Below are 27238 nucleotides of genomic sequence, written 5' to 3' on the forward strand. Positions count from 1 at the left end.
CTGATACAGGACGATCATCCTTTCGGAAATCTTGCCAAAGACTTGCTGCATAGGCTAAATAGCTGCTTAAACTGATGGCAATTTCCCTTAGAGTAAGCGGCCATGGTTGTCGGCATATGCTCGAATGTTCGGTCGAGCCAAGAAGACGGCAACGGATCATCAGCAGCAGAAGCAGCTATAAATGTAGCAAAGATTACCAGCCTTTCCGAAGTCCCATGGCCATTGTGGGACCTTCTTCCATATCTGGTGCTGGCAACTCCCGCGAAGTTCTCCACATCACCGCCTTTAAGAAAGACATCTTTTGCTAGCTATACGGTATCAGCCTCCAAGGTTAAGCACCACCGCACTCAGCCCTCACTGTAACGCATTGCCGTTCGTCGTCTCTGTATTCGCCACGGATCCTCCAACGTGAGAATGTGACCAGTAGTGAACGATTGAGGGTCCAAGATGAACCCAAAGTAATAGAACAATGCACATTAGGGTGAATAATGCGCAGAAACCAGAGGTTTGATCCCTCTTTCTCCCTCCCACCGCTCAGTGGTCTAGCTCCACCTCTCTTGTCTCGAGGCCGTCACTGTGCTCATCGGTCTTTGAAATGATGATTGCTCGTTTGTTCGACTTTGGACTATGCTTCTGTACTTATTATTGATACCTCAACTCTTGGCTATCAGTAGCTCAAGAGCTACCTACTCCCAGAGAAACCCACCATCCCTCCTCCACAACCCAGTAGGATCATATCGCCTCTGCACCTCCCGCAAAAACCGCCCATTCTCCTCGCCATAACTCGCCTGCACAGGCTGATTCAAAAGCGCATAATTCATGTACCGCGGATTCGTCCTATAAAACGCCGCCTTCTCCGCAGACACCGCACCGTCGCCCTCAACAGCATTCGAGCTCCTCACCCCAGGCGCAAACGACGTCGCCAGCCGGTCCCCGTCCGCGCTGATACCCTCAACGAACCCGAACATCCTCTCGTCGTCCTTGGCCTCCGCCCAGGCGAGCGTGTAGTCGATCCACGCGGCATCCCCAGCGTCCGCATCGAGCCCCATCACGTTCTTGACGCCGCCGCCAGAGGCCACGCGGTCGCCGGCGCGCGTGACGGCCGCGGGGACGGGAACCAGCGCCATGGAGAATATGCGCGCCTGGTCGCCCGCTGCCGTGGCGTTGGCTTTGTCGCGGAAGTTCTGCCACTGCTGCAGGTAGAGATCCGCGCCCTGCTGCCCTTGGAGATTGGGAAACGTGTGGCCGCCAATGAGCCAGCGCTTGAGCGGTAGGTTGCCATTGTTGTTGGACGCGATGAGGGCGGAAAAGTTCTGCGTGGCTGTGCTGTCTGCCGTGGGTTTGGCGGCGTAGAAGCCCGCAAAGGGGCTGGCGTCGCCCGCGGGCGGCGAGGAGGCGTTGTAGAAGACGTAGACGTTGAGGAAGTCCAGCTGCGGGTTCGCGCCGCCTCCCATGCTGAGGTAGATGTGCGATTGGGGGTCGTATTTGGCGCTGAAGGCCTGCGTGGCGGCAAAGACTTCCTTGGCCTTGTCGAGCGAGAAGGTCAGGATGCCGGCCCAGACCTGGTTGGCGTGCGGGTAGGTCTTGAGGCTGAAGCGCGTGACGATGCCGAACTGGTTCCCGCCGCCCTTGAGGGCGCGGAAGAGGTCCGGCTCGGAGGTCAGGTTGGCGTTGACGACCGTGCCGTCGGCGAGGACGACCTCGTAGTTGAGCACGTTGTCGCACGCCATGCCGTGGAGTCCGCTGAAGTAGCTCATGCCGCCGCCGAGGAGCAGGCCGCCGACGCCAATGGATGCGAAGCGGCCCCCGATGACGGTCACGCCTTGGGGTTCGAGAGTCTTGTACACGTCGACCCAGCGGGCTCCGGAGCCGACGAGAGCGTAGCCCTTGTCTGCTACGTTTCGGGTCTCGCTGATGGCGTCCATGGCGACGAGGACGCCACCGTCGGTGCTGGACCAACCCGGGGACGAGCCGTGGCCGCCGCTCTTGATGGCGAGTCGGACATCGTTGCCGCAGGTCGAGAGCACTTTGACGATGGACGCCACCTCCTCGGTGGTCCTAGGACGTGTGATGCAGGCCGGGCTCAGGCCTCCGGCGGTTTGGCTCCAGTAGCCGTCCCGAACCGACTGATAGTCGGTCGTGTTCGGTGCCGTGAACACTTCAGGCGGCAGCGTGGAGGCGAGGATCAGGCATGCTTCGGCGGGCGAGGAGCACGAGTAGCCTTCTACTGCGAGGGGGGAGATTGATAAGAGGCCGCCCAATAGGGCCCTGGTGAACTGCTGCATCGAGTAAGAGCTATTCAGCATGACCACGAATCAAATGTTGTGTGTGTGTATGTATGCGACGAGGAAGATTACGTGAGTTGATCGCTCACATGTGTTTACAGTTTGTGCGACTACGGCGAGAAGCTTTTAAGTACTACATCTTCACCGGCTGCCTCGGACGTCCAGAAAGACTCCTTTGCTAGAATAGAGTTCAGCATATAAGATTGCCCAGTGTGACATTGGGTCGGCACTTAATTGGAGGTATCCCACCGGCTTTCTTCAATAGTGTCGCTTACACCCGACAGAGTACGAGGCATTCGCAATGACGTTGACGATTCGGAATAGGACAGCTTCGAAGACCTGTACCATATAAAAGCTTTGTCGCCACTGAATGAATTGAGTCTTTTTAAAGCGAATTACTATAATTGTATAGTCGACTTAGCGATGCTCAGTTTGTAGGACATCCAGGACGAGTTGGCTATGATGATCTGCTCGAGGGCCAAAGGCTAGAGCCCCAACTGCTTGTCTAGGTAAGTAGTATAAGAGATTAGAGACATGTAGCCAAGTGAACATCAAAATTGAATTCAAGGAGCAAGCTCCGATTGGCCCAGAGTTACCGACATGCAAGTCGTCTTCTATTTTCATATTGCTGAGGTCTTGGTAAACCCCCCTAGGAGCACTTTGAATTGTAGACGTAGTGCAGGAGTAGAAGGTGGCACTTTCCCAGCCCTCCAACCCACCTTACCGACACAATCAGTTACTTGGCTCCGACTATGTGATTGGAGCCCGGATATTTTGTCATCAATGTCATAAACATCAGTTTAATGCTCCAGACAGAAGTTGCCGACATCTGCTGGTAACGATCTGATTCCCTAGGATCAGTCTCTTTGATGATTTTATGGAAGACAGCGGATACTCCATTTATTACCAGTATATTGTCTGCTCCTCTGATACCTATGACTTAGCCCTATGTGCGAATACCAAGCTATGTGGATTCCATCTCGCCGTGAACACAGTCTAGTCTGCCAAACCTCTAGTTCTTGTGGCACATCCGCCTCAGCCATCTCAGCCAGGCAACCTCAAATCAACTCCAACGGATTCGTCCTATTCGCCGGCGGCGCAACCTGCAACGCATCCCAATGCTCAGCAACACACCTCCCCTCGAACCGCCAAATATCAACAGCAACAGTATACCGCCCCATCCCGGGGCCCTCAACCTTAACCTGGCTCCACCCGACGTTATCCGCGAACCCGGTGTTGGTAATAGTCACATCCCACTCGGCAATGAGGGGTGCAACCCAGGCCAGGCTGGCGTCGCGGTCGCCGTTGACGTTGGGGTTGTGGTTGATTGCGTTGGGCAGGGTGTGTTCGCGCCCGGCGCGGTAGACGCCCTTTTCGAGGTAGAATTTGCGGAGGAAGTTTGTAAAGATGATGGATTGCTCGGCGGAGGAGACGGGGTAGCCTGGGTCGCAGGTGAAGGATGGGACGGTGGTGGTGGGCGCGGAAACGTTGTTGTTGGTTTGGGCTTGGGCACCGGGGAGGGAGAGGAGCTGGAGGGCTGCGAGGGCGGAGAGCTTGGTAAAGAGCATGTTGGGTGGTTGGGATTGAGGTTGAGTTAGGAGTTTGATTATGGATAGAGAGAAGGAAGATGTGGTGAGCGATGGGATGAACTGTGGATTCACGGTGAAGGTGTTGGTCTGAAGAATGAGACTTCCGAGACGCGAGAATCATGGAGCTTATAATTTGAAGCCTTCTTTGCAACTTACAGGCCTACAAGTCACGATAGCTTCAACTCTTGGCAATTTGTTCAAGTTTGTAAGCAGATTGTAATCCAGTAAAGAGGAACCAACTTTGCTTTGAAATGCAGGTGATTACGGGACAATATGTCTCTAGCGTGAACGTACATCGTGACCCCCATCACGTATTCTCATGCCATTCAGCCGTGAGCTTCGCGTTCTGGTCTTGGCGTGTCTACGAGGTAGGCTGGTACAGTAGAGTTGACAAAAGTGGCTTGGCTATTAACGATCTAGCTATAAGATAATATCTATGTTCAGTATCTAGTGAACAATATTGCAATGTTTCCATGGCCTCCAGATCTCTCCCAAGGGAAGTAGAGGCTTAAAAGTCATGGCGAAGCAACCGCGCGCGTGACGCAATGTCTAAGAATGTGTTTCTATGGGCCAGTGTCTTATGAGTGCCAACGTCTTAAAAAGTTGAACTCGGTTATGCGACAGTCCATAGTTGTTATTGAGAAATGACGGAACTTTCTTTGGGGTTTTCGGAAACATGACTTATCCCCATCTCATTGTTGACCAAGGACGACATTTTGATGGGAAACTAACGTTATACGCTACAAAGACTGCAGGTAAAACCTATATCACAAGGGATATCTCATACGTACCGCAGATTGAGTAGGTAGTACACTTACTTGTACGCACGGCAAAAACCCCATCGTCTCAAATTCCAAGTCTTTTGACTATAAAGTACGTCTCTGTGTTCAGAAACTTCCCATGTAGCCCTAGTCAATGAGAAATCAATCCGGGCATCTCTTGCTGGTGCGTGGGGCGTCGAGGACAGCCTTCATCGACTACGGCATCACAGCATCTCACTTGACTTACACTTCGAAAACACGATGAACTTAAAGGATCTGTAGCTAATACACGCCCTGAATACTTACACAATACCCGCGCGGCGTGAAAATTGGCAGGGAATACGGATACCTCTACGGATTACCAAACAACTCTGGAGGTAATTATTCTGACTATGGAGGAACAAATACACCTAGTTCTGCGCTAGCTACGGTTTGTCTTTAGAGTTGACCACGCACAGGCCAACAGAGACGAGTGTCGACCAGTCAGCGCAAGCCATTTTGTAAACTATCCCACCGGGCCTTCAACCTCCACCCGCCTTCTAAACTTTCTTCGAGGGCTGTCGAATTTAACAGCTTGACCGAGCGGCGTTGGACGAACAGTTGGGAGTTTTTGCATTGCGTTCTGTGGTTAAATCAAATCCATTTCAAAAGCGTGTGCCTTTGTAATCGTTGTAAAAATGAGATGGAGACTCGCTGGTTGTACATGAATGCCCTTGGGCCCCCCTTTAGCAGTGAATGCTTTCAAAAAGGCCTGTTTCCAGTGAAGACCAAGGGCTATGTAATGGACTCGATTTGGGTTCTCGGTATGGAGGTATAAAATTTAAAAAAAGCGCTGAAAATATTAGTACTGAGAAAATAAGTGAGAAGACAAAAGCCACTCATCTATTCAATACCAAACGCTAATAAACATAACGGTAGATAGAGGAAGTCGGAACAATAGTCTAGTTTAGATACAAAAGGAATCATAAAGCTGGTTTTTCCTGCCTCGTATACAGTGTTCGCGTATCGAGGTCCATGAGTACGTCAAATGACTTCATCCCAAGCACATGTGTCTCATTAGCGACAAAAAACCGAGAACTAATACCAAAGCCCTCTGGAAAGTGCACATAACTCGGACGCTCCGTCGCGGTGACTCATCTCGAGAAGGGCATCAAATCCTCATTCAGCTCGTACGTATAGGCAACCTCACAAATGGCACACTCATAGTTGACCACAGTTTTGCGGAGCTACGACAACGACATCCCGTGAAGACATCACTAAATCAAGAGCTGCCCAAGTATTAAAAGCGTCAAGTTTAAAAAGGTGACTATATTTACGAACCACTCATGCCAACGCCCCTGATGCAACAAATAAAACAAAAAGGAGCAAACAACGATCAGAGTCGCAGGCAAAAGGTAAGCTAGCTAGAAAACGCCTGCACAAGTGTGTTCGATAGTTTTTGCCTCCTCTCGAAGAATCCGAAAAAAAAGGAGAACCTTTCGAATCCAAGACGCAACACAAGAAAAGAGGAAGCACGGATGGTTTTGGTTGAACAAGTAAAGAAAGTCTGGTTATGGGTATACAAAAACACCCTACGAGATAAGTTTGTGGTCCTTTTTTGCTTTGGGCTCCACAGGACTCTTTTCCCCCTCATTTTTCGTTTTTGGTTTGCCCCTTACTCAGCAGCAAAAAGAGATATGAAATTAACCTTCCATATAATCCGTCCGTCTATAAAAAGCGGCGAGAAGCTCTTAATGGGTAATGTTAGTGAGAAATCAATCCAGACGTCGAGTCGGAGGGACGGTATACTGGTGGTGTTGGAGAAGCCTCAAGTGTGTTATGAGGCGGTGGATAAAGGCGGTATGGTATGATGGGTATTTTGTACAGAGTCGGGAATAATACGATGGGCCGTCTAGTTGCGGACAGCAGGCATGTCGACCTTGCCACCGAAGCGGGCGACGACGGCGGAGTCTTGCACAGTGGCGGTCGGCTCCCAGGTAGCTCCCTGCTGAACCATGCGGCGCATGATGCGGCTCGTCGTCTTCAGAATCTGAGGGTGCGCGGCGCCAGTATCGACAGGGACCGTGTTCGAGAAGTCGGGCAGCTCGAGCATGCCAATGTTGCGCTTCGCGCGGGCGGTGGTAGCGGGAGCCGGAGCAGCCTGACCGGGCTTGATAATGGCGAAGTAAATGGCAACGATGACAGCGATGATAATGATAATAAGGACTGTAGACAATTAGCAAGATATCCCGACCACTCTGCAGCAAACGTAGACTTACCGCAGATACCCAGGCACCACCACTTCTTCCTCTTGGTTGCCTTGGCGGTGGTAATTGCAGTTCCGATTTCTTGGTTGCCCTTATCAAGGTTCTCAACGACCTCCTCGCCCTTCTGCTCGATCTGCGTAACGGCGGCTTCTTGCTGCACAATCAATGTGTCCATATCCTGGAACAGCTGTGCGAGCTCGTTCAGCTGTTGCTCGATCTTCATCAGGGCGGCTTGGCGATCTTGCACGGCGTTGAGCACGGCGTTGGCCTGGGCCTGGCGACCACTCTGCATCACGGCCTGCTGGAAGATCTGGGCACCGGCACCAGCATCCTCAACCGCCTCGCGAACCTCTCGCTCGTCGGCATCGGGGCGAACGATGCGGTACTGGCGGGCCATCTGGTCCTGGGTGCGCTTGCGGAAAGCCGACTCGACCTGCTGGTACTGTTGAATAGCACCCTTCAGGCGGCGATCAATACGGCCGACCTGCGGCGAGTTTCGGGCAGACTGGCCATCGGGCGAGGACTTGACTTGGCGCACGCGATCGGTAAGGCCGCGGTACAGGGTCATCGTCTCGGAGGAGAGGGCGTCAAGTTGGCGGACCGTCGATGAGTTTGCTGATGTGTCGGCATCGGTCAGGGTACGCTCCTGCAGCATGCGCAGCTGGTTCAGGTTGGCCTCAATCTCGTCGATTCCTTGGTCGATGGATCGGCACTCATTCAGGATGGCGTTAGGATCCGATGACTGGCCGAAGCCGCTGGCGTTCTGGGCGAGGGATTCCATCTCGACGTTGGCGCCTGGTCGGACAGACAAATGTCAGCAAAAGAGCGCGTACGACCGTCGCGGTCAGGTCGTACCATATTGGTCCCTACCCATAGCTGGTCCCTGGTTGTACCCTCTGTTTCCACCACCGCCGTAGGGAGAAGGTCCCGAGCCGAAGCCCTGCTGAGGAGGACCTCTGGCAGGAGCTCCTCCGTATCCTCCAGCGGGACCATCGTCCCGCTGGTCAAAGGGGTTTTGACGACCACCGTATCTATGCTCGTCTGTCAGTATTCCGCGTTCGGAGAGGTCGTACTCGTAGGCGTGTGTCCCGTCGGCTCCATGGGAGAGAGAAACATACCCGTACTGCGCCATTATGTTAGTTTTCTTCGACGGATATCGGTGGCAGGAAGAACGGTCGGGTCAATTAGGTCAGGGGAGGTAGGATGGATGAAAGGGTAAAAAGAAAGACGTCAATCGTCAACAAGGAAGAGCAGTCGAAATGGGCAAATGCAACGCAACCAGGCTGAAGCAAGTATGATGATGTGCAAAGAAGGTTGGTGATCGCAGGAAGTCAAAGTTTGCGATGTTGCGGCTTTGCGAAGAGTGTGCGGACAAGGCAACGGGAACGGGATCGGGAACGGGTGGACTTTCTCGACTTCGAGAAGGGAAGGGCAACGCAGCAACGTGCGATTGACAAGAGGACGACAGGACGTAATGCAACGTTGGTAGGGCAGGGCAGCGTGCAGAGTGAGGGTTGAACAAGGCGAGGACGGGCGGGCGAAACACCGGAAGTGCGAGGGTTGGGGTGAAACACTGACACTCATGTTGCTTCTGCGAAGCGCGAAGGCTTCTTCCTTGCGCGACGATGATGCGAGTTTGGTAGACGCTCAGGGGCGAATGCAATGTGTTGTAGTATTGCTTTGTTGGATGAACGTCGTCGTGGTCTCGCGCGCGATGGCTTTGGTAGGTAGGAAGATGTGTAAGGCCTTTTGATTTGATGTTTTGTTGATTGTGGCAGAAAAAGAAGCAAGTTGAGTACGGGTAGAAAGGGCGAAGGAGAAGAAGGGGGGGCGGCGGCGGATGAGATGAATTGGCGTTGTGGTTGTAGCGTCGAAAGTGACGGTGTGGTCCAGGTCCAAGTCCAGGTCCAGGTACGACTTTCACACAGAGTCGCTCTCAGGCTTGGACGACAGAAGTCTCAGGCTCGTTTTTTCTGGGTCAATGGTCGTCGACTGGGGGGGCGATGAAGCGAGACGAGGCGAATGGGCCACAATCCACAATTGCACAGGGCCTTGGACGCAGGAACGTGGGCGTTAAGCGTGTGGCTTGAAGCGCTTCTTTGTAGCAGAAATTCGAATTGTCTGTTCGGGACGGGGGCGCGATGCTTGGGGTGCCCCTGGCTCGCGGAGCGATCGCCGTTTAGGTAGCTTTCTGGCTCCAGTAGGAGAGATGATTGGAGGGGCCCCGGCTTATTGGCAACAACCACTCTATGGAGTAGAGAGCTTGTGTGCGTGAGTGTGCTCAGTTGTTTTTTTATTTGAACTAGGTTGACGAAAGGGCCGTTCCTTTTTTTTTTTAGTGTTTTTCTCGCCTGGGGTGAGTGTGTGTCTGTGAGATTATAATTTCGTCGTTCGTCAACGGCGTCGACGACTCAGAGTCGGATGAGTAAGCTACAATACACACTCTTCCGCAAGAATGAGTGAGCGATGAGAGTGAGAGTGAGAATGAGATTTGAGTGTGAGTGTATTCGTGGATGGGCGGGCTTGGCGAGGTACCTGCATGCGACGAAAAAGGTCCCAATCGAGGCAGGGGCCGACGATGCAACGCGAGGGAAAGGGGGGACGTCGTTGTCTGTCACTCTCTCACCCACTGTTGGCTGTGGTGACACTGGTGAGGTGAGAAAACCTGGAAAAAAAAAACGCTGTTTTCAGGGCTGTGTGAGACTACCTCAATGGCGTGTGAGAATGTGAGAACGTGAGTGAGCCTGGGCTGTCTCGACTCAGGCGGGTGCGGTCGGTGGCAGGTGATTGGTCGAGGACTGGACCCTGAAGCTTGGACTTTTGCCTTCTCTTCTTCGGGTGCGCTGTAACTGTAACAAGCGGCGGGCGATGAATGGAGGCGAATAAACTTGAGGCGCTGGCGGGAGATGGTCCAATGCCGGCGTCCTAAAATTACTGCGACTTTCTTCAAGATTGTCTGATGTTGGTGGTATTGGCTCGATGGATGCTTCGATCAAGTGTTCGCTGGCCGGTCGGTGCTGCTGACTGAAGCAATACCTCCTTTTTTTCACCCTTCTTATTCTGGAATTGGCTTCCAACGTGCAACTTGCTCCCTAATGCTTGCAAAGTGTCGCTGACTGTCCGTTCGTGCCACTGTCGGGACTCTTCAAAAAAGGCTAACCTTGGATTTAGTGAAGAGGGCTGCCTCTTCTGATGATGCGGCGGGCCTCGTCCTGGTGGCTTGTGACGACCCGTTCAGAGGCGATTACGATGGAGGTGTCGAAGGCGAAGAGGTCGACAGGGATGTTGACGACGGGAATCGTGAGCCAATCGAAATGGTTCCCTCAAAGTTCAAGAGAGTCCACGCAAATGTGTCTCTTGTCTCCTCTTTCTCTTGGTAGTGGTGGTGGCAGTGGTTTCAACTGCACCCAGCTCGACGGCGTTTCGTTGGCTGGTAAGAATAGAAGCAGCCGAAGCCAGATGGGTAGCGGCAGGCTTAGCTACTGTAGCTAAACCTCACAGTCGCTGCTCTTCGTCGTGGCGTCGTCAGTTGTGAGGTTGCAGCGCAAAGGTTGCGAAATGCCAATCAATCGTTCGACGATCCAGATCTCTCCACTCGTTTGGGAACCGGACACCTCGTGTTTCTTTCGCTGCCGTCTTCCCGTTTCTCGTTTTCCCGCTTTTTCTGTTCTGTCTCCGCGAACACGGGATTTTCTTGTGGGTTGCAGTCGAATGAACCTGCTGGAGCAGCAATGTCGATCAATTCCACAGCAGCCGTTCTGAACCTGTCGCTAGGGTCACAGGCAATTGTGTCTGCGGCTGGTCGAAGCAATGACGCCGATGATCGAGTTTAGTGGTGTTTAGGTACTTTTTTGGTGCGATGACGCCTGTGAGGAGGTCGATGCGCCTTTCGTACGGATGATGAGGTATCAAAAACAAGCAACACCAAGCAACAGAATTGGAGAATTGCGAGGAAAAGTTCACGACCACGACCGCGAACCGGTAAACGGGGACTTCAGCCTCTTAAACAACCAATCCATACAAGCTCCCCAATCATCCCATCGCCCATCGACTCTAGGGAATTATCGATCCTTCCGGCCACTTTCAACACCACCCCGCTCGCTCGCTTCTCAGCTTACGGTCTCGGAAGCGCGAAACTAACACATGCAACTGCAAGCCTCTTTCCCCTCCCTCTCCCCTTCCTGTCTACGGCTGAGCTGTTTAGTCTCGCCTAGCGAGGGAGAAAGGAAAACGGGCTTCGGACTGCCTCGGGCTACCTACTCATTCACCTCATTTTTTGCTTGCGGATCTGCGGCGTGTAATCGTGTCAGGAACACTCACTCAACCCAAAGCTGGCCCATCCCCCCGACAAGGCCTCATCTTCCTTCGCCCCAATTAGACTCGGTTCCATGCAAGCCGTAAGCTCGCCATCAGGCTATCAGCAGGCTGGTTAGTTCAGCTTACAGCCAACCCACTTTCCCCAAAGCCTTCTCATTCCTTCGAGGAATCAAGGAAAACCACTACCGTCGAGCAGTAGGGAAAACATAGCTGCCTAACAGCTTACTATGGAGAATTCCAGCAAGGACAACTTTGGCAAAGTGCCAAGACGCAATCCACCGCTTCAAACAGAGACATGATATCCATGAGTTATAGACACAGAGAAAGAGGGGAATAACAAGCCTCACTCAGCTCGCCAAGGAACCCAGCTGTAGAAAACCCTCCCAAGCAAGCAATCTACCTAGTTTACACTTTTCGGCAAACCCCATCGTGTTGCCATCAACACAGCCTTCTCCTGCGATCCGTAAGCCATCCCGCCGCCGGCTCATTTTCTCTGGACCAATCCGCATTCTACAGCACCTTCAGCCCCAGGATGACCGTACTCCGTCCTCCCTTGGTCCTTTTTCGGTTGATCAACCCCCCCAACTAGAGTCTTGTCGAGATCTGGCTTCCGCAAGAAACTCTCCTCACCGTCATCAACGGGGAATATCCTTCTCACTCCATCACGGGCCGTCCAGACTATCTTAAGGTCAAAAAGCCATTACTTCTTCCAGTCATTTCTTAACTTCACAAGCAAATAACCATATCGCGCGGGGTTCATATCCAAAGACAAACCTGGACATCACTCGGCAACCTTGCCGAACGACAGCTTGGAATAGAAACCCCCTCCTCAAGTTGAACAACAAGCTTTAAGCCCTTCACATTCCTGCAGCAACACCGACCTAGCCTGAAGAGTCGCTGCGCTGGCACTGACGGTAAGTAACACAAGCTGCCACGGCTGCCCAAAAGATCCGCAATGCGTTCCGCTTTGGGCGGAAGCTGACACCGCACACACACACCCACAAATCCACCGCCTCTGCCTCCCTTAGTGCCGCACCGCCAGCCGGTTCCAGGAAGACCGTAGGGCTGTGCTACCGAACGGCCCCAGGATTGACCCTCTTCTCTTTCTCTCCTTGCTAGAATCTCAGTATCCGCATCTACATCATCCCGAAGCGGGCGGGGGGGAGGAAGGTGGAGGTGGAAGGGGAGTGGGAATCGAGACAAACGGCGGCCCTCCCTTCCGCTTCTTCGGTCCGCTTTGGGTTCATGCTTTCGTCCGCAACAGGCCCGTTAGTTCAGTCGTGGCCTGCTCGTCAGCAACATCAGACCTCGAGGATTTATGCATACCTACCTACTGATGTTCACCCCTCCCCAGGCATTACTCATCCAGCATTGAAGCCATCTGGTCACCTGGCTTCTAGGCCCATGTCTTTGACCTCCGGCACTTGAGACGGTGTTGTCAATGATCTCCAATTCTAGAGCTACCAGAAGCTGAAGAAGCTTCTTTGCTTAATATCTCTACCTCTGCTTTGGGAAATGATATGAAACCTGCGTCTAAGCCATCAAAACTCCTCTTGTCACGCCCGAATCTTCCGACCTTTCGTCCAGCTACTACCCATGTAGTCGATACAGAACAGAGCCTTTCCGTCTTCTTCCCTGGTATAAACTCATTGCTAACGCCATTACCCTCCATCATACCACTGCATAGGCCGAAACATAGCTTACGCTACTGTCTCCTGGCCGCTGGATCAATTCGCTACGGTTGTATTGGATGAACGTGAACCGGTGGTCGCCCAATTCCTCAAGTGCCGCCATTGTCACCCCGATCGGGTGCCTTCCGCACACTGTATTCTTGGTCTGCTTGATGCTATCACAGAACTCGCTGTGCTTCCCTGTCTTGATGGCCTCGATCGCCAAGTCATCCACCATCTTGATTGTCTCGTGAATGGGCGGCCCGTCGGGCGTGGGGTCGAATCTGGAGAGCTTCTTCTTGCTGTTGAGTGTCCCGTCCGGGCAGTAGGGCTGATAATCGAAACGCCAGCCCCAGTGACAAAAGTCTGAGCTGACGATGAATGCGTTCTCCGGGTCCTTGACGTACTCGGCAAGCCACTTGCCCACCTCCTTCTCTTCTGCCTTGTTGTTGTCGCCGATCAGTATCGGTACGACGGGCGGAAAGTTCTCGGGCGAGCCAAAGGTTTGTTCCAGCCGGATCCAGAGGTACGGCAGGTGCATCTCCAACGAGTGTTCCGCGTTGTCGTATTTTCTCGGAATCGCAGGGATTTCAAGGTCTTCGAAGAGTTGAGATGTGACCTTCTCGTCCACTTTGAGGCTCCCCCAAGGTGTACCATACTTCTCATACTCGCTGACAGCGCAGCCTACTAAGTAGAAGGTATGAGAGGGCCCGAGAATGAATACGCGTTTCGCTTTGCTGAGGTCGAGGGCCTTGTAGGCCCAGGCTGCCGTGGCACCTGAGTAATCGTACCCGGCGTGGCTATCAAGTAATACTAGTTTAGCAGATATGTACTTGCTTATCGGTCGACATTATAAGAAGAAGACGGTGTAAGCTGAACTCACGGGGCAATGATGACTCGAGCGCCAGGGACCGGTAGTTCGGTTCCGTCGATTTGATCGGGCACATCGGAAAGGAATCCATCGAGATGCTCCCTGAGTTCCTTGGGGTCGCCCAAGTACCAGGAGCCTGCCTTGCCAGGAGGGCGGATGTCTGCTTCTCCCGACTCCATTGCACGATGCGATGTCTGCTGAGAGCTACGAGCGAGCGAATCTTCGTAAAGTGTAAGAACAAGAGATCTTTGGACAAGGCTACTTGTCAGGTTGAGAATGTAAGCATGGAAATAAGAGAGAGTTCAAGAGCTAAGGGTGATAAGGTGACGTGCCTACTGCCCCGCACTCATGGTAGCTCCAGCGAGCTTCGTGCCTACCTACCTCCACGGGCAACGGCAATCAGCTCCTGAGGGACCGGCGAGGGGTAGGTTTCTCCACCCTGGTGCATGATCCGGCCCCATCTCTAGCGTCCGTACGGGTACCCCCGGGTACCCGGGTCAGAATGAGCCGGGTGCAAACAACATGCTTCCTTCCCGTATTTATTTATTTATTCCTTTTAACAGTCGTCTTACATCAACATAAGTTCATCGTGGGGAACTTAATGTTCATGATTCAACCCAGCTGCCTGGCATGACTGGTCTCGGCCGATCAACAAGAGCCCAGAAATCGGCAGCGAATGCCTCGAACTCTGGCGCCCACCAAAGCCTCCAGTCGTCGAGTCGCGACCCATAACTCAAGCCGATAACGCGCACGGGAATCCAGTAAAGATCATTCCCCGAATGCTCTCGGTCTGCCGCTCTCATCCACGACTCTCTCCTCTTGAGTGGGTTGCGCACATGTCTTCGCGAGGCCACAATGGCTTCGGCGCCAAACGCCCCTCTAAGGTCAGCAGCGGTGGCGGAATCCAGCGTTCGCATCTCATCTATACCGTATTGTAACAGATCGATGCCGGCGTCTCGTATGGCCCTCAGCCACTGTCGTAAGACCCTTCGGAAGACATCGTCCCACTCATCCCATGGAACTATGGGCGAGATGCGGCAGAGGGTCCCGCCGATGACTGAGAGTAACGGCGTGCCTGTCCAGACTGGAACCCGGTACCCGTCCCAAGGAACGATGGTCTCAACTCTGTGCAAGTGTATTCGATCCGCGGCTCTGAGGGTCTCGCTGACCGAGTGTCTCCATGTGTCGTCGTACGGGTGGAAACGAGGCATGGCCCTTCTCCTCTTTTCCTTAGATTCTTCTTCGTCATCTTCATCCTCTGATGCATGGTCGTTCTCTTCCTCACAACGAAGATGCTCGCCGTAAGACACCTCGTCCGCAAACCTTTTCCCCATGGCGATGGCGTCAGAGTGAACTAGTGAAAATCCGACCTCCGCCGAGCCGCTAATCTCCTCCGCTGTTATAAGCACTCTTTCGTCTTCTCTCAGCAGGTGCCTGTAGGTATCAAGGCTAAGCACTATGAACGCTCCCAATCGAACGGCCTCTGCGCGGTCTCGCAACGGAAGTTGGTGATAGCCCGGGAGAAACTTATTCTGGAAGATGCGCAGCCAGTCGTCGCTATAGGAGTTTTCGTTGTTGAAGTCAAACATACGCTCTATGTTGAGGGTCGGTACGTTAGCGCTGCGGGACTGAAAAAGAGAAACGAGACTGAGATGGTTGTCGTTGGACTGGTATGCTAAGTTTCTACGGGACTCGACCAAACTCCCGAGCGGACTTCTGTCTAAGCTAATGCTCATTAGAGGCAGCTACACTTGGGGGACAATCGGGCTTACTTGTTTGACCCGCCACCATCATCTATAAGATCTTCGAGGCCAAGGTCTAGAAGCGTCCGGCATACTTCGACTTGCTCTCTGAAAGTAGCATACTGCAACGCAACGTTAACTTTCCAAAGGACGTTCAAGGCAGGGGCTTCAGAACTAACATATAGTAGAGACCCACCGTCTTCGTCTCTATCGAGCGGCGATGCGTCCCCTTTACTGAACATGGCCATCATGCTTGTCACATTGCCCCTCCCCACGGCCACAAAGATGTCGCTATCTGTCGGCCTGACGCTGAATGAGCGCAGACTCTGCTGCCACCCGCCAGTCATACTCCAACTGATCTGTATCTGCCACACAGCTCGGGATATCCAAGCTGGGAACTGGACAGATAGGCCCCATTCGCTCTGTTCTCTCGAGCAAACGGTCGCGAGCTGGCCCCTCGCAGTGGGTTGATACGACGGTAGTTTCGCTCCCATCCAGGCCGCTTTTGACCTGACAATGACATACTTTGGACTTTCTTCCTCTTTCTCGCGGCTATTTTCCGGCGCTTGAAGTTGTTTCGCCAATCTCTCTAGTTGTTCCGACACATCGTGCGATACCTTTTGCGCAATTCTCTCCTCGCTCGCCTCATGTAGCTTCCTCTGACTTTTCACTACCTTCGCGGCCATATTTTCGGCTATTCTACCATGAGATGCTTGTATCATCGCCCTGTAATAGGAAGAAAGTGAGCAAATGTTCTCGGATCTCGAATCCGACTTCTTCCAGCCGCCGTTGACTAACCTCTCGTAAGACCCAACACACATAAGAACCATCCCAACAGCCGAATCCAGCCTCCGTTCCAGCTTGACCACATCATCACGCTTCAACCCAGCCCAAGCAAGTCTCAGCTTCCGCTTCGCACGGCCATGGACACTCGCTTTCGGCGGTTTATGCGTAGCAGTCTTTAGCTTCTCGACCATATCCTTGAGCGCGTGGTGCGCCTTGGTGGCGTATGCAATGCATGCCCTCGCGTGCCGAGCCGGTACTTGGAGACTCGGATCCGGACCGCCGTAGTCGTCTTCGGAGCTAGAGATCATGGTGAACATGTCTTCCAGGACGGGACCCAAGGCCTCGAGGCGGTCGACGGCATCTTGGATGTCTACGGGGAGATCTTCGATCGAGTGCCAGAGGTGGACGGCCTTGGAGATGCCTATGCACAGCTGGCCCAGGGCTATGCCGCTGGCAGCAGCACCAATGGCCTCCATGAAGACACAGAATGTAGCGTCCGGATGTACTGTCTAGCTTCTTCAATTAGACATGAGGAAAGTGACCTGGGGAATTTTCTATCTATGCAAATATTGACAGCTGCGAGTAAGGATGACACGAAAGACGAAGGACACATGAAGAAAGGAAAGCCTTTCGAAAGTATCTGCAACTGCTCGAGGAAGAGAAAAAGAATCGGCTATCCAACACTGATCAACCGAGATCAGGGGATCGAGAGGGCTCCCATCCTACGCCTCTGCCATAGCCCTGCGGCACAGTGAAGGGTGCGGGACGGCCCTGCTGCCTCGGCGGCAAACCTGCATATGTCGACAGGGGTGATGGCCACTCAAAGCCGGCTTAAGATCCGCAAACCGGCCGGGCTCAAGACCCAACCAACAGGATCTGAAGGCATGGGAAGTCAAACACCAACACTTATCTAGTCAATGATTTTCTTACACGGAGAAATCACTGCTTGTATAAAATCACAATAGCCTCAGGTATGATATTGCTGTCGAGTACACGAAAAGAAGAGCCTGAAACGTGTGATGCAGAAGCGAACTAGTCTGAAGCGTTCTCTGAACTTGAAAAGTGTCTACTAGTACTTAGACATGTTGGCAGTCCCATATGTCGCTCAGCCCGTCGCATCTTGCTTACAATCCCGCGGTATTTTGCGTGTTGGTCCAAGTCACTCCCGGTTCAGGCACGAACTCAATAGACAATGATGGTATCGTTTGGCTCTCTCATGTGTATGCCGTGCCATGTGATTTCTACTCGGAGCTCGGGCTCATTCGTTTTGATTCCTTGAGCTAGTAAAGTCGGGGAGTTTTCCATTCTCATACTCAGAGCGGTGCTTTTACCTCACGATGTTCAGACCATATCAACGGCATGTGCTCCTCGAGGAACCATAACCCTCTTGGTCTCTCCTCTCGATAGGGACTATAATGATCATAATCGCACTCGTCTACCCAGCTGCCAGGGACTTTCACGTCCAGATCCACCTGATGAACCATTTCCCAAAAGTCGCCTACATAATGCTCATATTCGGCAACCCACCAAAACCTCCAATCATCTTTCGATTTTCCATAAGTAATACCAAGGAGACGTTGCCCATACGACACGTGAAAAAGTTTGTAATACGTATGCTGAAGTATCAGGCCTTCATCATAAAGCCGTCTTTCTTTGCGCCCATATTCTAAGAGATCAGTGCCATTCAAGGTCAAAACATCCAGCCAAACTGACATTATCCTCTCTTTACGTTGGAGAAATGAGGGCCATCGACCGCTTGATACAAAACCAATCATAGAATGCGGGGCATATTCAAATAGCAATGAGAACGGGGTTTGAATTCTGGCAGGTGTGTGACAGCAGAATTCGGCTTCTTCAAGATGATAAAGACCAGCGGGGTCAAGTTGGAGGCAGGTTCTGAGAAGTCCGCACCATTGTATCTGTGACATCGGTTCTCGGTCGATCGCGTACGACTTAGCAGTCTGGCGGACTAAGCCACAAACCAATGAGTGAAAGAGGGAGCAATAACCCGTTGATCGTGATGACACGAGATCATCAATGGTGAGATTCTTAGTCTCTGGCAGTAGGAAATATAACTCATCCAAAGATAACTGACCATCTGGGACCATCCGGACTATTGTCCGGAAATGTTGCAGCCTTTTTCTGAATGGAAAAGATTGGTAACGACGGCGACCCGCATATTCCAACAAAACTCGAAACCCTGTGATCGCTGGGACCGTTTCGGAATAGATGTCAAAAACTTCAGGGCCCTCTAGGAAATCATCCAGGCCATATTTTGAAATTTCGACAAGCGCTGTATGTATTGTCCCCCAGCTTACTCTTTTACAGATACAGAGGTATGCCAACGAGTCGATAAACCATGGATAGCTATCAATTGTCAGACGATTGAAGTGAGAAAAAGAGAAGGTTGTCTTCACCTCCTATTGGATCTTGAAGACTCTAGCACACACGATCCTAGACCGCACTCTAGTAGCTTTTTGATTATACTCAAAGAACCCTGTTGAAACGCAAACTGCCAAGAATTTCGGGTCAGAATCTTCGTCTCAATCAGGAGGATGAAAGCAGCAAGAAGCATACCTCGAGCAAAGTTGATCCATTCCCTACTCGAACGAACGGTGACATAGTTTGATCATGCAATCGTTTGAACAATGCAGGACAGTCATCATTCCGGATGTCTGTGTATAATTCGCTGTCCAGACGTTCCACGACTTCGTAAGATCTGAGGCTCAGTTGCCAGCCCCATAAACTTTTCTGCGCCAGGACGGAATATACTGATCCCGTAAGCCAACTAGGTGGCTGCGCGTGCAGTTTGTAGCCGACGTCTGATTTCCAAGATAGGCCGATTCTGCCAATCATGGTTCGTCTGTGGGAAAAGCTCGCCATTGCTGGCGCTTTAACAACTAGGGATTGGTTGGTGTTCGTGCCGCAGTCAACCAAGGTGTCCTCAGCTTGACCTCGACTAGCGACTTGTCCAGGGGACATCTGAATAGACTTAATATCAGACGACTGCTGTAATTGAAGCATCACAGAGTATGACATCAGTGATCTTGGTAAAGACAGTCAGCTTCCTAGTAGAGTGATTGGTGAAAGAATTCACATGCGTCAAATACTGCTCGCGAGCCAGCTTGAAAAGCTCCAACGCCAAATTGAGCTTCGAGTCCAAAGCAGAAAGGTCCTCCTTTCGAAGAACGGCCTTTGCCGACGCCAGATTTCTCTTGAACTTTCGTGGATCTGTGACCCGGGCGTACAGCTGATCGACCATCTCCTGCAGGTCCTTCAACGCAGCCCGGGTTCTGGAGATATACTTTTGCAAGAGAGCACTGTTCCAAGCTCGTTGGGGCATAGGACTATCGGCAGCCTGGCTCTCTGTCTCCAGAAGAAAGTATTCAAAGTCCCTGAGCCGCTCGGCCTTCTCAAGCAGCGCATCTGGGACATTTTTGATCTCTTTCCATAGGTTGATGAGCTTGATCGAGGCTCCTGCGACCTTTGCTGTCAAGTCGACGACAGCGATGACGCTTGAAGCTACCCCGAGGGCTTCAGCCATCGCGAGTGATGCCTCTGTTTCTGAGAAATTTGTTGGTTGTGTGAAACAGTAGCGAGTTTGGCTGCTGAGTCGTGAGAGGAGAAGAAAGACAAAGATTGGTAAAAAGTTGGGCTGGGGGTGAGAACGCAATGGCAAGAAATGAGGGGAACATCCGAGGGGCTACGCTCTTCGTGTTTATGGGGCTGTGCCGTGACTATTGGTTGGAGCTGGGCGGTTATCCTATGCGGCCGGTTGGTCGGGATGCTGCTCATGTTGGTTTGCCCGTTGGTTGCCTGCATGATGGCTAAAGCTGACTGGCGGTGGTTCGGGATACATGCAGAGCATACCTTGTCATGCTATGCGCACGAGAAATCGCTTGCAGTACGGATAATCCAAGAATATGTCTACCGTAGGCAATGTAAGGTCAGGTAGGTTGACGTTACCTTTGGCGTCCGGACCGACTCCCCGTGGAGTGCCGCTTCATCCGAAAGTACCCCGGACTCGGGTACTCCACAGCGGCCCGGGTGGACACCCCCCGCAGGATGCTATCGGTGTGAGTCACCCCGCACTTGGGCCCGAAAACGGCATCTCTTCGGCCTTGCCGCGCCAGTTCATTTTCCTCAAATACCTTGGCATTTGACATCCGATCCCGTCCTATACCGAAGTCTCATCTTGTAACGAGTACTGATACAGAAGTCAGTTCCTGTGATAATCAGGCGGAATTACATTTAATGTCTGTTCCAGCCCCAACCATGGAAACCGCCATAGAGAGTTCCCAAATCGACAACCCAGTCAACACGCCCTCAAATATAATCGCAACAACATACCACTCTGTAATCGAGTCCACGACATACGAAAACCTCCCAGCAGTCATCAAAAAATTCACCTTCCCCGACAACCCAAGAACCCACGACTGCTGGCGCAAAGAAGTCGAAGCTCTCAACCTCGCCAGAGGTCACGTACGTACCATTTACACCTACCTACCTACCTACCTACCTACCATACACCCATACCTTCCCGCTTCCACCTCCTCAAAACATAGCCTACTTCCACCCAAACTCACTTCCATTCCAACTTACACTCCCAAACAGCCAAACATATCCCGAATCCTCCACTCCTCCCCCTCTCCACCAACAATTACCCTCCGCCACGAAGCCGGCCTCAGCCTAGAAAAATACATCAACCCAAAAACCTCAATCTGCACCCTCTCCCACTCCGACGCCCTCGCAATCTGGTCCCAAATCGCATCAGCCCTATCTCACCTGCACTCGACCTGCAACATAATCCACGACGACGTCAAACCAGAAAACATAATCTTCTTCTCCCCCCCTCTCCACTCTACTCAACGAGAAGAACACCCACAACCCCACGCCGTCCTCCTCGACTTCGGCGCCGCCCTCCCCCTCCCCTCGTCATCAACCTCCCCCTCCCCCTCCCTCAACATCTGGTCCCCCTCCGGCACACCCCCCTACGCACCCCCCGAATTCCTCCACCGCCACAAATCCCACGCCTCCGATATCTGGGGACTAGGCGTCACCCTCCTCTTCTGCTTCGGATACGTCCCTCTACCCACGGGCTCCTGGATCCTGCCCCACGTATTTGAAGACGAAGCCGTCAAGCAAGAAATGGAGGCGTGGTTGGACGAGATCGAGGAGTTGAGGACGTCGTTGAGCGGTAGTGGGGATGCCGAGAAAGAATTGCTCGGGAGGATGTTGGAGAGGGATCCGGCGGTGAGGATCGGGAGTAGTGAGGTTGTGAGGCTTCATGGATCGTGATGAGGGCGAAGAACAAGATCAGACCTGAACATATCATCCTCACGATACATCGATGAATACATCGCCATAAACCACACAACCCGCTCGAGTCACTCCACGGCACGCACCACCTCCCATCTCCCCATCCACACTCACACTCACACTCACTCACATCCATCCACCCATCCGCCCACACAAAGCACACCGACCCAACCCTCCGGAACCCTCCATCCCAGAAAACCAAATCCATTCTGTTTATCCCCAACTCTAATCCCCCGCCCCCCCTCCTACATATTCGCACTCACACACACCCCGACTCGAAAAGGCAGGCCCAATCCCAGAGTACCCTTCACGATCCACCCTAGCACAGCCCTGCAAACATCCAAACCTCCCACGCCAAGCCCCAGATCTCAGAAACTCTAATAAACAAAGAGTAAAAAATCACCCGCATACCTACATATGTACACCATACTCTGTTCACCATACAACGCCCAATTGCCCCCCTCCCCCTGCCGCAGGCGTTGACGAGAACCCCTAATCCATGCTCACCGGATCAGACTCCGAACTTCCCCCCCTCCTCCCAAATTCATCATCCCATCCACGGCACGCTCGGATACCCAACCCTCCACCATCAACTAAAAAAGTCTAGATCTGATCAAACACACAAACTCTCACTCGGTGTCGCTTCGTTTCCCTGGGTGGACAGACAATCAGACATGCCATGGGGAAAAAAAAAACATCGAGACAAAAGAAATGACGACAGCGCCTCCCGAGGACCCTACACCTTCACACCTAGCAAATCCAGGGGGGGGGGGGGGGACCAACCAAACCCCTCAACACCGTAACATATCTCAAAACCAACAAAAGACATGGAGCAAAGAACTTCGTTTGTATAAAGTTTCGATTTCGATTTCCTGTCATTATCGACTAGAATTGTACCAAAATAAAAGAACAAGCCTGGGCTCGTAAGCAGCAGGCAGACAGAATCTCATCAAGAAACCCCTCGACTCCCGTGCCCCCCAATTCTATCGGTTTCCGAATATGTATAACCACAAAAACCCACGTCGCTCGCATTTTTGTGTTTTCAGCAGTTCCGGTTCTTCCCATTGCTTCGTCAAAATCCAACCCACCCCTATACGCCGATCGAAATGCCAAGATGCAACGTGACCTGTTCGCGTTCCCCTCTCCCTCCCCGATCTTTCGTCCTTCCTGATTTCTCTGTTTCCATATGTACAATCCTCTTGTGTGTTACGTTTGTGAGCATAAAAACAGTGACCGGGCGCGCCATGCACCTCGCTGTGTGGTAGTGAGTGTCTTCCCCCTTGGAAAGCACTTGAAAAAAAAAGTAGGATGCTGTGAGAACTCTCCAATGTCTATGACCTCCGCTTGTGTTCCTCCTTTTCCAACTTTTCCACGTTTTCCTCCGTCAAGGAATCCCCGGCCACCACCGTCTGGAAGGATTCTCCCCGTCGCGGAAGCTTCTTTCCGCCGGCGGCCTCCATAAGCTTGCCTTGCTGTGCTTGCAAAGCAAGCTCATCAGTCTCGGAGCGCCTTATTGGCTTGATGGATTCCGCCACGTTTGGGGAGTCGAATGGTGACGGCTCATACGAGTTGTTCCTGGTAAGAGGCCTGGGTGTCACCGGATCGCCCCGACTTTCACGATCCGTCTCCTGGCTTTGCTCTCGTTTGCGACTCGAAGGCGCCACGGCTTCTGTTGAGTCGGGAGGCGTAGGATCTGGGTGGTCATGTGCTACGCCAGGAATGTCGGCGTTGCTGCAGTGCGCAGCGGTGTCTGAGCAATCAGACATGGACCCATCTGATTCCCTATATGTTGTTTGTTGCGACCTTTTCATCAAGCTCCATCGGACAAGCATCCTTTCCAGCGTCTTGCTCTTGACTGGCTTGGCGAGATAATCGTCCATTCCTGCTCGGGTGCACTTCTCCTTGTCGCCTTGAATCGCCGATGCCGTCATCGCCACAATTGGTACATCTTGTACGTAGGCCTTGTACGGTAGGTGGTGGCGCAGGAGATGTGTACACTTGTAGCCGTCAATGACTGGCATTTGTACGTCCATCAATATGATATCTGGCTTGCTGTGCTTGCCTTGTTGTGCTGCCGACATGTATTCGAGGGCGTCTTTTCCGTTCCATGCTGCTGTCACCGTAAAGCCAAGTTTCATAATCGTCTTGGTTGCGATTTGCTGGTTAATCGCACTGAGAAATGGTTAGCATAGACCGTAACGTGGCCGATAGAAATCAACACTCACTTATCCTCGACGACAAGAACGCGGATTTTGGCACGTTCAGCATGTGGCAACAACTCCTCGTCCGAAGCCGGCGGTGTCCGCACCGAGAGTCGTCGTGATGGGGATTTGTGTTTGTCGGTTAGGAATTGCGAGGACTCTCCAGAGGCGGGCGGCGTGTTCAGAAGCTGTTCAAACTCGGAACTGTGGCAAGAGACGCTCATTTCAGACTGCAGCCTGTCCGGAAGAGAACCAATCTCGACAAGCGGTGCCCTTTGGTTTTGGGGCTTGCTGAAGGGAACCCAGAATGTTGCCACTGTTCCGTTGCCCAGGGCGGATTCTAGCGTCATTTCTCCATGCATCAACTCGAGAAGGTTCTTGCAAATCGTCAGACCCAAGCCCGTGCCACCAAATTTTCTCGCTGTCGAAGCATCCCCCTGGCTGAAAGGCTGGAATAGCTTCTTCCGCACCTCCTCCTCAATTCCGATACCGCTGTCTTCGACGATGAACTTGACGACAATGCTATCCGACGTCTCCTTCTCCTTCTGCACCGAAAACTTGACATAACCTTGATTGGTGAATTTGATGCTGTTGGTCAAAAGATTCGTAATGATCTGGCGTACACGACCGGGATCACCAATGACAACCAGATCCCTCTCGATTTCTTTCGATATGTCGGATCGGAAGTCCAGATTCTTTCGCTCTGCAGCAAAACTCAGCATCTTACTGACATCCGTGACAATGACTGAGAGGGAAAACTGGACTTCTTCGATATCGAGACGTCCGGATTCGACCTTTGAGAAATCGAGGATATCGTTGATGACCGTCAAGAGAGCATTCGCCGACCTCTGGATATTTTCGACGTATTCGGTCTGTTCGCCGTCAAGTTCCATATCCCTCAACAACTCGGCCATTCCGATGACGCCAGTAATGGGAGTTCGGATCTCGTGTGACATCTATCAACTGATTAGTCCCTGCTTTCTTGGACTGCCATACCACACTTTACTTACGTTGGCGAGGAACTGGCTCTTGAGCCTGTTTGCTTCCTTTGCGGCCGCCTCGTTCGCCATCGCCTGTTTCTTCTCACGAGATTCCTCTTCCAAATCTTCAGCCTTTTCCTTGAGCTCACTCACGTCCATGATGACTCCGATGACGCCTTCGATGCGTGTCTCGTTGCTCACGATAGCATCCTTTGTCTTTTTGCCGAGAATAGGCAAGAATCTCGTCCGGTACCAGTGTCCATCCATGCCGTGCTCCGCCACCTCTTCCGTCTTTCCGCCAGCCAAGATATCTTCGACGGGGCGGAGGAATTTGGGGCGTTCCCCAGTCTTGAGCTGGGGGTTGAGTCGGTTGAAGACCTCGTACATGTTTTGGCCGAGGAACCAAGTCGATTGGTTTGCGGCGCTGTCATCCCCATTGCTGTCCCACATCAACGCACCTTCCAACATGGTGAGTTTCAGGTTAGTGTCGACAGTAAAGATGGTGACCTGAGAATGCGTAAGAACGCTCAGTAGCTGCTGTCGGGTACTCCTAGCAGCGAGTTTGGCCTCGATGCTTTCGTTGACGTCGGTGCAAGTTCCAAACCACTTTTCTATCTCGCCTGTCTCTTTGTTCCTCTGTGGTATAGCTCTGCCCAACATCCACCTCCATTCGCCGGTCTTGCTGCGGCATCGGTACTCCGTCACGTAAGGGTTGCCGGTTTCCAAAGAATGCTTCCATCGCCTAGCACTTTCCGGTATATCGTCCGGGTGAAATGGATGCTTCCATCCCAAGCCCATTGACTCCTCGGGAGTGAGGCCCGTGTATGAGTACCACCTAGTGTTGAAAAAGTCGTGATAACCATCTGGTTTAGTCGTCCAGACAAGCTGGGGCATGGTATCGCATATCAGCTTGAAGCGTTCCTCGTCTCTCTCCTTGATCTCGACGATTTCTTCCTTCATCTTGGTGATATCTCTAAAGGTGACGACGCCGGCCAGGAATTCTCCGGTGCTGTCATCTCGGATGGCCTCCCCGAGTGCGTCGTAGACAATCTTGTTATTCATATGGTCAATCATACCAACGCGCATGTTGGTGAAAGGCGTCTCTGTTCTGAGCAGTACCGAAATGGGATACTCGCTCACATCCAACTCTCTCTCAAAGTCCTGGTCCCAAACTGTCCAACCCGGTAGCAAATCGAACCCGTCTGATGATTTTTCCAGGTCGCTTTCTTGCCGTAATAGTATTCGAGCGGCGCGATTCGGGAATGTCACGCTGCCATCCTTCCACATCGCAAGGATGGGCATTTCCGTATTGTCGAGCAAGGCGTCTTTCATAAGAATCATCTTCTGCAGAATCGAGGGCGAGCTCGCGTGGACGGCAGTGGAAGGCGGACCCATGGGCGGGAACGGACTCGATGAGAGCGACACAGCGCTCGGGCTAACGCGGAAAGATGGTGAGCTCGAGTCGTGGCTGGAACTGACGGAGGGTGGGTTCGAGTTGGATATCGTCTTGCGGTCTGCTTGCTCCAGCATATTGGGTCGCGCGACCGCTTTGCGGCCCAGTGCTGGCTGAGATGGTGGAGAACTTGTACTGGTGAAAGTCAGGGTGAAGTAGACTTGGTGATCCTCAATCTCCCATATTGTAACAATCATTTTGGCGTAAACTTGGTGATCCGATCCCCAGCCCTTGGCCCGGGGATCGAATCCCGGCTTCCCCAACTCCTTGCGGGAGATAATGACATCCACCACAGCATCTTTAACCAAGCATGGGCCCGTTGGATGGTCCGGTAATGGCGGGGCGAGCGAATCCGGGGTCGGCGTCGCCTCGCCACCCTGACCTTGGCCGAACATATCCGCGGCGTCTTTTGATGTCTGATTTGCGCCCATTTCGAGAACGAGGGAATCCAGAAACGCCTCCCATCCCACCCAAACTGGACGACCTTCCTGGATCATATCGATACCAACCTGTGATAAGGACTGCCCTCTCAATCTCTCGGCAATGTATGAGTTGTCTTCGGCCGAATCGTTTGTCATTCCAAGCATCCTCCCCATAGCTTCGTTGGCGAGAACCACAGTCTTGAGATTATTCAAAACCAGTATCGGAACTGGCAAATACTGCATGGCGGAAAATGCGAGCTGTCCGGGCGTGATAAAAGGCATCGATATGCGAAAGGGACTAGCTGAATGTGAGCGTTTGCCTTCACCGGACCCCATTTTGAAATTCTCGCGAAAGAAGCGGCCGCTGCTGGTCGTACTCGGGGCGCCATCGCTGCGTATAGGTCCGGAATCTTCTGGTGGTGACGGTGATGCGTCAAAGTTGAAACCGCTCTCTCCGGTAGAAGGCCGTGATTCCGGGGGACTGGATTTGTGGGATGGTACTGCAGTTTTGAGAGGTGAAACTACTGGACCGCTGTCTCGAGCATGACTGCTGGTGATAACAGGTTCGGGAGGTGGCATTTCGGCGGTGGCCCACG

General features: G+C 52.5%; 8 protein-coding genes across 8 annotated transcripts; 1 reads left to right on the top strand and 7 right to left on the bottom strand.

The window, feature by feature from the left end:
• Nucleotides 1-686: 686 nt before the first annotated feature.
• CABS01_07947 (uncharacterized protein) lies at nucleotides 687-2306 on the bottom strand (the record flags this gene model as incomplete). Its single annotated transcript, XM_060541309.1, has 1 exon — nucleotides 687-2306. One exon carries the CDS (start codon nucleotides 2304-2306, stop codon nucleotides 687-689), a length of 1620 nt encoding a protein of 539 aa, XP_060402809.1.
• A 1037-nt stretch (nucleotides 2307-3343) lies between these two features.
• Nucleotides 3344-3853, bottom strand: CABS01_07948 (uncharacterized protein; the record flags this gene model as incomplete). The annotated part of the gene is made up of 1 exon (XM_060541310.1): nucleotides 3344-3853. The coding sequence occupies one exon, from the start codon at nucleotides 3851-3853 to the stop codon at nucleotides 3344-3346; it is 510 nt and encodes a 169-aa protein (XP_060402810.1).
• Nucleotides 3854-6526: 2673 nt separating this feature from the next.
• On the bottom strand, nucleotides 6527-8013 carry CABS01_07949 (SNARE domain-containing protein; the record flags this gene model as incomplete). The annotated part of the gene is made up of 3 exons (XM_060541311.1): nucleotides 6527-6840; nucleotides 6894-7676; nucleotides 7737-8013. 3 exons carry the CDS (start codon nucleotides 8011-8013, stop codon nucleotides 6527-6529), a joined length of 1374 nt encoding a protein of 457 aa, XP_060402811.1.
• A 4856-nt stretch (nucleotides 8014-12869) lies between these two features.
• On the bottom strand, nucleotides 12870-16743 carry CABS01_07950 (memo-like protein; the record flags this gene model as incomplete). The annotated part of the gene is made up of 6 exons (XM_060541312.1): nucleotides 12870-13668; nucleotides 13752-13959; nucleotides 14121-14202; nucleotides 14357-15386; nucleotides 15512-16207; nucleotides 16280-16743. The coding sequence occupies 6 exons, from the start codon at nucleotides 16741-16743 to the stop codon at nucleotides 12870-12872; spliced, it is 3279 nt and encodes a 1092-aa protein (XP_060402812.1).
• An 837-nt stretch (nucleotides 16744-17580) lies between these two features.
• On the bottom strand, nucleotides 17581-18375 carry CABS01_07951 (uncharacterized protein; the record flags this gene model as incomplete). The annotated part of the gene is made up of 1 exon (XM_060541313.1): nucleotides 17581-18375. The coding sequence occupies one exon, from the start codon at nucleotides 18373-18375 to the stop codon at nucleotides 17581-17583; it is 795 nt and encodes a 264-aa protein (XP_060402813.1).
• An 890-nt stretch (nucleotides 18376-19265) lies between these two features.
• Nucleotides 19266-19811, bottom strand: CABS01_07952 (uncharacterized protein; the record flags this gene model as incomplete). The annotated part of the gene is made up of 1 exon (XM_060541314.1): nucleotides 19266-19811. The coding sequence occupies one exon, from the start codon at nucleotides 19809-19811 to the stop codon at nucleotides 19266-19268; it is 546 nt and encodes a 181-aa protein (XP_060402814.1).
• Nucleotides 19812-20542: 731 nt separating this feature from the next.
• On the top strand, nucleotides 20543-21565 carry CABS01_07953 (uncharacterized protein; the record flags this gene model as incomplete). The annotated part of the gene is made up of 2 exons (XM_060541315.1): nucleotides 20543-20749; nucleotides 20882-21565. The coding sequence occupies 2 exons, from the start codon at nucleotides 20543-20545 to the stop codon at nucleotides 21563-21565; spliced, it is 891 nt and encodes a 296-aa protein (XP_060402815.1).
• A 1352-nt stretch (nucleotides 21566-22917) lies between these two features.
• On the bottom strand, nucleotides 22918-27221 carry CABS01_07954 (hsp90-like protein; the record flags this gene model as incomplete). Its single annotated transcript, XM_060541316.1, has 3 exons — nucleotides 22918-23758; nucleotides 23812-24743; nucleotides 24798-27221. 3 exons carry the CDS (start codon nucleotides 27219-27221, stop codon nucleotides 22918-22920), a joined length of 4197 nt encoding a protein of 1398 aa, XP_060402816.1.
• Nucleotides 27222-27238: the final 17 nt, after the last annotated feature.

Source organism: Colletotrichum abscissum (genome assembly GCF_030869225.1).
Source record: "Colletotrichum abscissum strain IMI 504890 chromosome Unknown Scaffold_17.1, whole genome shotgun sequence".
In the NCBI taxonomy this organism is placed as follows: domain Eukaryota; kingdom Fungi; phylum Ascomycota; class Sordariomycetes; order Glomerellales; family Glomerellaceae; genus Colletotrichum; species Colletotrichum abscissum.